The sequence below is a fragment of the Apis cerana genome, linkage group LG12 (genome assembly GCF_029169275.1).
Source record: "Apis cerana isolate GH-2021 linkage group LG12, AcerK_1.0, whole genome shotgun sequence".
Lineage (NCBI taxonomy): Eukaryota > Metazoa > Arthropoda > Insecta > Hymenoptera > Apidae > Apis > Apis cerana.
This window is the reverse complement of record NC_083863.1, coordinates 11078607-11090242: the sequence shown is the minus strand read 5'-3', so window position 1 is coordinate 11090242 and position 11636 is coordinate 11078607. Positions and strand designations below refer to the sequence as shown.

The following is an 11636-nucleotide window of genomic DNA, read 5'->3' as shown; positions in this document are numbered from 1 at the left end:
ATATTTCTTATTTATTTCTTAGGGAGATTCTTCAGATAGAACGTATCGAGTCATTCGCGATTTATAGTTTTAATTATACGCGCATAGTAATTAGTAATAGCATGTGACATACGTTTGGTATACGCGACGTTGAAAAGTGGTGGCGTTGTAAGACGAATTGGCACGCGGATCGTTTCTCCGTTTATACATTTACAAAATTCGAGGTAGAGTATCGGTCACCGGTATCCGGCGTCGATACGAATTTTTCGCGTGGCGTCGAAGCAAGCGATTAGCTCGATCGATAAAAAGATTGGGATGGGCGAGAATGTTTGGGATTATCCGTCGATATTGAGGGGAAAATGGGATGGGAAGAATAGAAGGATGGCCAGATCGAAGAAACGAGCGGTCGCCTGCAAGTTTTACGAGGAACGACATCGCCGTGGCGTCGTTATCAATAATGCGGCGGGACCGCTGCCTTTTCCGTCCACTCTATTTATGGCGGAAAATCTATAACGGAGCGGGGGACGTGGACGCGTCGGGTTATTGACGTTGAAACGTTCTCTCGAAAACGTTACGTAAAGTGGCAGAGGTAGAGGTAGAGAGCGTGTGGGCGACGATCGTTTTCCCGTCTCGAGAACGTCTGATCGCGCGTCGATCGATGAGCACGTGGCCGTGATCATCCGTCGTACTTTTACCGCGATACTTTCCGCAGACGCTACAAACGTTAGGGGTGTTTTAACGCGAATTTTCACTGGGACCAACTCGCGCAATCGTCGATGAAACTCGTCGCGGGAAATTTGTTTCCTCGAAGGAACGGCATGGAACGTGGGTGATGGTGGAAATGACGAAATCGTTGGGATCAGCAGGATTGAGAAGAGATAGAGAGAGAGAAAGGCAGTCGGTATAAGCGTATACTTTTTTTCTGTTTTCAGTTTGGACGCTAGATCTTGCAAAGACGAGATATACAGGATGGGAATAGGCGGCGGATATTGCGAAGGGAACTTGAACTTTGCTACGGCCTCGGAGGACGACGAGGTTTATACGAAGAAGAAAGTTTCGAGGGTAAGTTTTCGCAGCGTTATCGATACGTTCAATTTCCAATTTCCATTGGGAAATGGAAGGAAAGGACGAAAGAGAAGAAGAAAATGGACGAGGCGAGAAAGAGGGTGAAGGAGAAAGAGCGAGGCCACGGTAAAATTGGAGGATATCATCGGTATTTAGGGCAACGGCGCGGAGAAAGGTTTTCCGTGTGCTCGAATCGAATCGACTCGACTCGATGATGATGCAACGTTGCTTTACCGTGGATGACAGTCACGTTTCTCGAAAACGAGGATTGCGACACACCGACCGGTCGAAATTCGACTCGATATCGATTCGATTTATAACGACGAATCTACAAATCTACGTTTACAAGGATCTCGAATTTTCGATAAGTCGAACGCGAAATGTCTTTCCCATCCCAATCCGAGAATCCAAGCGGCGAGGAAAACACGGCACGGTTACGTACCTCGAGGAATGCACCTGTTAAAAGTCGTTGGCGAATTATTCGGATCGCTGACATCGCGACATATGGTTGGCATATGCTTCGAATTTACGAGTCGTTGCGGCCCAACTACTACGCCTTCTTCTCCGCCCGGCAATTTCCATTAATAAATAATCGACACGTAAAAATTTTCGACTCGAGCGTTGGACGAATGCGCATTCGTTCTTCGCACGGAGAGTTGGCAATTTTATTCGACGGTCGACGTTCCTAACGATCCCTGCGCTTCTAAGAAAAGCGTCGTACATGTATATATTTTGCGCGGCTCGTGTAGCGAAGTTTGAAAACGACTCGCGACACGACGACAGGCCTCGATCCGTTCTCGGTTTAACATCGGTATTTATAGCTCCCTCTCTTTCTCTCTCTCTTTCTTTTCCGTCCGGGATGCCTCCGTTCCTTGGCTGCAATTTTTTCCCCCTTTCGACTTTTGTTTAAATAGAGACGCGACGTCGAAGGTTGCATTCCGCATTTTATATCGAGACGCGGCGCGAAAGAATGGAAAGCGACGAAGGGAACGGACACTGTTCGGATGCCGGTCGGATTCGAGGCGACACACGGGGGGAGGGGAAGCGGAAAGGCACGTTTATCCGGGTGAAAAATCGGCGACGGGCGAGAGGGAAGGGAGAGACGTCGGGCCTCGTTCCGAATTAATATTTTCGTTCACGCGACGAACATGCGACGCGGTCGTGGAACGATGCGCGTGCGTAGCGTGTAGCGTTCGTTCCGTAATTGCATCGGATCACGTGCAACGCGCACGTTCGAATCCGTGGCGTGGTGTCTGGGTGGAACGCCGCTTTTGGCAGTCGCCGCTGCCCTCCGATTATTGGTAGAACGTGGCGCGGTTATTAGTCGCGTCGAGGCGGCGAGATCGTTCGAGCCGGGTTGCACAATTGCTTTTGCCTGCGTCGCGTCGAACGCGTCCTTCCAACCACGCACGAGTGACTCGGATTCACGTGTCGCCGCCGCTTTCGAGAAACCGACCGCGCGTTCTCCATCTTTGTCGCGTATCGCTTATCGAACTCGCGCGCCAACTCGAGGATAAGATTTCTGAAGGTAGCGATACGAGGATCCGAGATACACGGGGCAGCGAACGATGGAGGAAAGCCAGGAGGGAACGCTCGTTTTCGCGGAATCGATGGCGCACCTCGCGATGAAAGGGAAAAGAAGAAACGTGCCGTCTCTCTCGATCGATCCTATCGTTTTTACGTAAATCCACGATGATTCGATCGGATATGCGCGATAACGACCCGTTATAATCGTTGGAAACAACGCGATTACCGAATCGAATACAACGATTAGCCAACTGTAGCAATAATCGAGACCTCGTCTATTTTTACAAATTTGCTCGTAACGACCATGCCGTTTCGTCATCGACGTTCGTTTCACGTTAACCATTCGAAATTATCTCACTTATCCCGATTATTAACCCGAGGAAAGATTCCGTCCGAACACGACTCGATTCCTCGAGTTTAATGAACATTCTCCCTTCTCTTATCGGAGAAAGTAGAAGTAAAAGGAAAAAAAAAAAAATGGACGGATAATATCTATTGCCAAAACGTGGAAGATTTATATTTATATATTTATATAAACCGCTTTTTGTAGAATCTAGTATCTATTCGGAATCGGGAGGGAATAAATTTCTCTTTTCCACGATTTCGCAATTTTTTTTTTTTTTCTTTTAACGATCGCAGAGCGAGACGAGGCTTCTTCTCGCGATCGCGTTGACCGAACTCGAGGACGGATCGCGCGGATTCGGCTTGCAAATGAATGGCAGCAGTTTACCGATTCATTGGGGAGGGGGGGAAGGAGAAATGGCCGCTTTCGGTTTTCACGCGCGCTTCGACCAATCGATTCTGAAAAGTTGGGAATTTCAAGTGGGCCGCTTTCATCGGTACGCCCGTTTTATGTTAATGCGTCGGTTACATTAGAATTTCAAGAGCGGCGGAAGGATTCGGTGACCCCTTTGATTTTCACGCGCGATAACTTTCCAATTTCTCGTCCCGTCCACCCATTCCGTTCGATCCAACTTGCGCGCCACTGGTCGAATCCCGCTTCGATCGTAATTAAATTTCCCTGAAAATCGAACGATCGATTGCGAAAGCGCGGATACGGTTAACGATAACGCGTGCTCGCGCTTATTTTAGCGGAGAGAACTTAAAAATAATTTATTTCGCGTCCGTGCTCGAGCAAGCGTCGAAGTCTTTCCTATCCTTGACTCGATTCTATGGATCGACGCAGAATCGTCTCTCTGTATCTTCGAAATCGTCGCGATTGCCAATTCGGGTTGTCACGCCGAATCTCGGGTAAAAATCCCCGACTCTTTCTATCCTCGCTTACGCAACCAATTTCGTTTTCAGTCACGTTTTCCGATTACGTAATCTCGATCAATTTCTCGCCAATTGATCGTTCAAAACATCGACGGACACCCGCGAAATCCGTCGTTTCGAGAAAACGGTATCTTCTCTCTTTGTCATGTATTATAACGGTATCCTCTCTTTATTCCCGCGACGAGATATCACGAGAATTGTCCGGATTAAAAGAAAAATTATGGAACGAAACATTGATCGACTTGGAGGGAATAATGCGATTTTTTCCGAGTCTCGAATCGAAACCGTTAAATAATTTGTAAGAATGTGTTTGCTTTATAAAGTATATGGATATTTGTAATTTGCGAGATCGAATATCGAATGTTATGGTAATTTTGACTTTTTTATCTTGCTGTTTTTATGTTCGTTATTATTATACGAAAATATTTTCTAAAATTAGAGAATTTAAAAACGTAAAAATATGCGCATCTTTTTTTTTAAAAATATTTCCTAAAAAATTGAAAAAAAAGAAGAAAGAAAAAAATGGTAACGCAAATATAACTTGGAGAAGATCATCCAATAAAATTTATCGTTCTTATCGTCAAGTGCAAGAATATTCGATATTTTTCTTTTACGAATTCTTGGGAATATTATCGTTTATATCTCGTGTTTTTTATTTTAATCGGATTGATTAACATCTCGAGCAATCGAGATTGTAATAAAAAACATGGTGATTATTATTACGTTGCGGATATAAAGATACGTAGATATTTTTATTCGAAAATTCGTATATACGATTTTCGATACATTTTTACTTTTTAATCATCCAAAATATTAAATACGAGTCGAATAACCATTGATTTGTTTATTACACATTTTCGAAGCCATGGACATATTTACCAAACACAAGATATTCGAGTATGATACGAAAGATAAGGTACTAATGGATAAGTTATTTTCCATTTTTCGATGTTTTTTTTTTTTATCGAGAATTGTAATTTTCCATAATAGTTCCTTATCTAGTAGTAGATTTTTTAATGTTGAAAATACAATAACAATTATAATAGAATCGAAAATTGAAGAAGTATTATTGAATAAAAATTAAAAAGAAATCTCTCTTCTTTGTCCTTTGTTCTTCGTATTTCGTCGTATAAAAATGTCAATTATTGATCGAATTTGAAATTATCTTATCTCTCGTTGCAATTATCAGAAAATCTAATATTATATACGATTGAATTCAAGAAATCAGGAATGTATAAATATAAGCTACGTAACGATAATCGTGAGCGAAACTCGAATACGTCGAGTATTTCTACGAAATTTCGTTCACGCGCGATTCTCTTCGCTCCTTATTCTCCTACGCACGACGTGTCACGGATGTGCTCGATGGCACGAACGTGATTTTCACACCATCCCAACGATTCATGCGGGGAAATACCTGACTGAATTCTCGGTCATGGCTCCGGCAATGAGTCAGGGTCTCGATACAGCTTCTACGTCATCGGATGTTACTGCAGACCAATAACGATCTCTAAACGCGTATCGTGCACGCAACATGCTTCAACATTGCTGTGTTTTTTTTTATAAGAGAAATATATAATATCTCGAACGGTTTGCATACTATTAACATATTAAATGTTTACCACGAATATTTTTTTCTTTCTTTTTTTTTCATTGATGCATATTTTTTCGGAAATAAATATTTCCTTTTTTCTATAAAGAATCTGAGTTTTTGTGCCGTCTGGAATACCGGCATTCTTTTGTGCATAAAAAATCAATATTTGATCAATATATTAAATTTCATTTTTTTCTTTTTTTCTTTTTTTTTTCGCTTTTACTTTTTATCTCTTAAATCGCTCGTCATTGATCGATAACGATGAACGATTGAAAATATGTAATTGTTAAAAACTTGGAAAGCACGAGGATGTGATTTTTGGCACAGTTTTGCCGACGCATTGGGAACACTTGGGCTTTTAAAGCTTTTTAAAGCTCGTAAAATCGATTAGCTGTTAATAATTTACACGTTCGAAGACTAAAACGTGTAACTTGAGACGTTTCACGAAAGATAAAGCCAGTCCAATCTAATTTAAAACCTGTACAATGTCAACTCAAAACTATTTTTTTTTTTTTTACTTATAATTACTTATGTTTCTTTTGAGTAGATATACGTGTCGATTAAGATTCGACATATACTTAAATACGTAACGAATATATTTATTATTTTCAGCGCGTATGATAACTTGGAAAGTTAGAGAGAAATAATCAAAGATTAATCGTGATTTAATCGATATACCATTATAGTTAATAGTATCGTTTAATAATTACATTTTTTTTCTCCTTACATTCTGTTTTCCACGTGGAGAAACGTGGAGCGTTCTTCCTTTAGTAATTTTCCCGTTTTGTCGTTCGATTTACACGCGATAGCCGAAATAATTCGAGTCACGCGCCGTTCGTAGCTTTCGAAATTCCGCGGAGTAAATACGTATACGTACACGTGTACGTTTGATTCGTTGTGTTTCAAACGAAATCAACCTGTGGTGGTATACGAAGTACGCGAAGCTATATATTCGTTTTTCGATCGTATTTTAATATAACGGTGAGAGTTTATTCGAGAAATCATTGAAATGGAATAAAAAATGGGTGAAAAATGGTTGTGTTAGACGCACACAGGGGAAACGCTTATGAAACGATGATTATCGATGACCCAAATAGTAATTGCAATGGCATAGAAACGATGTACACCAAGCTATCCCTGTTCCGTAAGAGCACCGACCTCCCTCGCCGTGTCCAAGTTATAATCGTGACACAGAATTGCCAATAATACACAATGCTCGTACACCGCTGATAAAAAAATCATCATCAATGTTTCCAAGTATTCCAGTTTCGCTGTTCTCCAAGTTTGAAATATCCTTTCCTTCTGGTTCGTGTTTGATCAAGGAAAGTATAAATTAAGCGAATTTGACAACGCGTTTGATCTAAAAAACTTTACGTTCGAATCGTTTGCTCGAGTTGTGTTAAATTTCTAACATCGAACGATAAGTTATTTCTAAAGATAAAATAGCACGATTGAATAAAACGATCGTACGATGCTCGTTGTACGGGGATATACACATCTATATGTATCTATCTGTATGTATATAATAGTTAGAGGCCGAGTTACATTCGACTATATAAGCGAGATCACCGCAAAATAACCTTACGTATCGTGTAATTTCATAACTGTGCTTTAAAAATAGTCAACTGAATTAAAAAAAAGAAAAAAAAAATCGTGAAATTACAATTATAAATTGTTACAAACGAATTTCCCTTTGAAGTTGAATGGAATAAAATCTTTGTACGATTTAATTTAAATATAGAAAGATACATATTATCTCTTCTCTCGATTCGTCATTAGCACGTGTCGTGCGTTGCATGTTCATTGATTTGTCCGGCACGTGATGCCATCTAGTCACCGACTAGTTGAATTTCCCATTATTTTAATCGAATTTATCTATATGTGTATATTCCGAAGAGGAACGATGAAAGTAAAATTATAAACACGAATAATTTTTTTCCGTGTTTATTATCGCTTTTAACGTATAAGTCATAAACGTTTAAATAAAAAAATTATTACTTTATGAAAGATTATTTTTTTATATTCTATCTTCTATTCGTTTATTTTAATCGTCAAATAAATAATCACATTTTCGTCATTTCGATCGTACACAAATACATACGTAGAAACACACGCTAACGATTCATTCATGGATTAGTTGTTTATTTTAATAATCGTTATTTTATATACGTATAGTGTGTGTATATATATATATAGTGTTTAAAACGCTATGTAACCACGACGTTACATCGCTGATCACGTTACGGAACGTCGTTTCGTATTTTTGCCTCCCTCCCTCTGTTATTCCTTATCGAGATACAAAAGGAGGAATTCGTATTCTCTTGTCACGTGTTTCATTGGAGCAAACGAAGCGTCACGAGGACTCGAAGTAAACGTAACGATTATTATGAGCTTTCTGCGAATGAGATACAAGTGCGTCGTTATGGAATATCGTTTTGGACTTCGCGCGATGCCATTAACAAAGTCGATAACAGAGCTTTCTCGATAACCGATCGGAGGTTAATCGTATTATGGACCGGTACGATGCTGATTCGATTCTGGAAAATAATTAGTTTGGACTTTAATACAAACGCTAATATACTCTTTTTTTTTCTTTTCTTTTCGTGAAGTCGTGGTTCTTTTTTTTCTTTTCTTTTTTAACGTTTAAATTGAATATATAAAGAAATATATAATCGTGATATCATGATTCGAAAAAATCTCATTTTTTAAGTCGGATGATAAGTTGAGTGATACGATTAAGTATGTACTTACACTTATCATTTCCTTTTCTTCTTTCTTATTTTCTTTCCTTTCTTCGCGAAACATCATTACGCCTTGATAGAAATAATACGTGATCATCGGTTGCGTCAGGATTGCTAAAAACAGCACGTGTCCATTCACACAAGGCGTTATTCGTAATCAACCTCGGTCACATGTTTGTTCTTGTAAATGCATTTTTCGCAGTCAACGTGATCGTTTGTCCACTAGTAAGATATTAGATAGGTGGTATTCTAGAATTAGACGACTTATGCGAAAAGGGATACTTGCTAGTGTCCCTAAAACGGCGAATAAATAAATAAAATTTCTGCGAGAAACCATTTTTTCCCTCTTTTCCGTGTCACACCGTATAAATCCTTTCTTTATCTTTGTTTAAATTTTTACTTTGATATTTTATCATTTTGACACGGAATTTTATATCATTCGTTTCTCCTTATCAAGGAAATTCATGTTTTTTTTACGTGATGCCGTAAGCTTTTTGTGGGAAACTACGTTTTCAGGAGCGACGTGAAAAACACGTTTCGCAATATCTTACGATCCACGACTCGACGTATGTTCTTGTTTTTCGAGTCGAGTCACTCTTTTAAAATAAATTTTCTTCCTCTTTTTTTTTTATCCCAATATTCTTACGTTAAAAATTCGATATCGCAACGAAGGTCTAATTAATTATTATTATACAAGGGAATGGATGAATATCTATCGCAAATTCCAGCTGTACGAACCGTTTATCCCTCTATTCAGTTTTAGATAAATACACTTTTTTTCATATGATAATCAGAAAATGAAACGTAAAAAAAAAAAAAGAAAAAAAGATATCATGAGACATTATCGTTCGTATCATATTGACGTTATACACAAGTTCTAACGATCATCTCGGAAGGCTGTAATCGGTACAAAAGTAGCCTCGGTATGAAAGAAATTTTCGCTATCGATCCAGTGGCGCATCATCGCTGGTTGTTGGTTCGGTATGCAAATTTTCAAGCTCGTTTCACGTGATCGTCGAACGTCGAGATGAAAATTAGCATCGAAGGAATAATTTATAACACGTATTATATACAAATGCACAAATGTCGATAGGTTTTGTTTGTTGTTACTAACCACTCGTCCAAGTTGGTAGATCCGGTGATTCCCGGTTATCGTTTGAAAAATAGCATGAGGTCAAGCGTTTGTCGATAAACTTTGGTCATAACACGGGCTTCGATGTCAGCCGCAATGTTCTCCCTGGTCCGGTTGTATCCGGAATGCCGATAACTCGACCCCGTTAGTGCGGTTCCCCACTGATTTTTCGCGATCCGGCTCCTTTCCCGGATCGCTGTTCTCGTCGTGTCTCGTCGCGGACAGCGAGCAGAAACTACAAAGTCGAGGGTCAACGAGCAATTCTCGATTACGGTTCGCTGTACCGAGGCTACCGCCAACACGACGCGACGTCGTTCGCAATGCTGCGTGCACCGATCTCTCCTGATATCCAATTTATTTTCTACGAAAACGTATTTTATTTTCTCTCCTTTTTAATAATATCGCTAATATTTTTCACAAGGGGGGAAAGGGAAAGGAAGAATTTAATTGTCAGTCGTAAAAAGGAAGAAAAATAACGAACAAATAACGTAAATTAATATCTGAACGTGTATATATTTTTACAATAGAAATTACAAGTTAATGAGAAAAAGAAATTCATTATTTCGTGTTGGGTATAAATCGATCCTCGATCAAGCATTTTAAAATTATGATTTCGTATTCGGCCTCGAAATATTCGAAATACGAAGAGGTTGAAGTTACGTCGCGCAAAAAGCTACGTTTAAAAACTATGTTTGTTGTAATCTATAACAACGTTTGTTGTAACGATATTAGACGGTAAAAAATTTGAAAAATATATTATCATTATCTATAAGAAAGCAAGGAAGAACGATATGAAATATATCAATCGGAATTAATTTATCATCTATATAGATATTAGAACTCGGTGAAATACAAGATCGGAATCGCGTGAGTATTTGGCTGTACTCCATAATTACAATTTCGCGTGGCACCGATGAAAAATAATTTATTCTATCGCGTCACGTGCGTAGCTAGTCGAGTATCTGGTTCAAGGCAGTATTCTGCGTGCTCCACGGCTAGAAAAAAGCATACTCCTCGTGCCTCGAACGTGATTTTTTTCTCGCGCTAATATCGCGTAGGATACACGGTACGAAACGTGTGCAATTCCAATGTTTTAGAAGAAGGAAGAAAAATGATATGGAGGAGAATTGGTGGCCAGGTTTTCTCTATGAAACGTGTTTCCTCACGTGTTGGGCGTTATACATCGCTTTTACAACACGTGATCATCGAGCGCGTCGTCATCATCGAGCGACATCTCTCTCCTCGTTAAAGGAACGTAAGCGCCGTCGGCCGTACATCGCAGTCGTGGTTGTGCCATATCGCAGCACGCATACCGGGTTATGAACGTCGCATCGTTCGAATCGTATCGCTGTCTCGTACTATCGATCGTCGATTATTCGTCTATTTTGGAAAATATTCGTTTCTTGACAACAGTATGAACGATTCTCTGTTGTTTCTTCGCGCGATATATCGTTAATAGTCATAATAGACCGATCGTGAAGCGACGAACGCTTTTACTTCGAGTGGATAATAAAGTAACGTGCGTCAAGATTCGAACGTTAGTGACGTGGTCGAAAAGGGGACGATATCGAGGCGCGTTTCTAGGAAACGTTTGAACGTGCCACTTACAGAAATATTCTTGGACAGATATAGGATATATCGTCTCTACCGTTTCTAATTAAATTGCTAAGAGGTCTTTTTATATCGAAGAACAATTCGAAGAAGTCGTTAGAGCGTGATACTTGGAAGAGGAAGTATAGAAGAATACAACGTATCGTTTTTCGCGCGTTTTTCATCTTGGAACACGATGGTGACGCATAGCATGGACAACATTTTGAATATGCAATATTACCCTACGAACAGTCAAGTCGATGCGGTACCGCAATCATCGCCGTTGAGGAAGAGACGTTGTTTGAACAAAGAGGTGATATTTCTCTTCTTTCGATTGGTGATTTTTCTCTGAAAATTGAAGTCGAAATCGAACGTCGTGATACAACGTAGTAACGAATGATAGGCGATAAATGAAAATCCCAAGATTTCGCGAAGGGATCGCCAAGTGACGACGTCTCTCTTAGGTCTTTTATATTTTATACGCGAAAAATAAACACAACGATAAAACTTATTGCGTAATGTGAAAAACTTGTCAAATGCAAATTTAAAAAGTTTCAACGTGTAATATATACTCGTTAAAATACTTTATCACGAATTGAAATAAATATTAGAAAGTTTGCGATAATTACAACAATATTATCAATGTGTATCGATGTGATACTTTTTAACTATTTATACGTACTCGAATATCGATATTGTAACAGCGCGATATTATCGGTTTATTGGGGACACG

General features: G+C 39.5%; 1 protein-coding gene across 5 annotated transcripts in view; it reads left to right on the top strand.

The window, feature by feature from the left end:
- Nucleotides 1-11636, top strand: part of LOC108003713 (transcription factor cwo) — a 33457-nt gene that overhangs the window by 19286 nt on the left and 2535 nt on the right. For 3 of the 5 annotated variants that reach the window (XM_062082728.1, XM_062082727.1, XM_028669653.2), the window contains one exon: nucleotides 912-1041. In XM_062082728.1, coding sequence (XP_061938712.1) covers nucleotides 912-1041 — 130 coding nt within the window. Of the gene's footprint in view, nucleotides 1-66; nucleotides 204-911; nucleotides 1042-1148; nucleotides 11217-11636 lie in introns of those variants that run through there. The other 2 variants (XM_062082729.1, XM_017066159.3) reach the window with 2 other exon arrangements.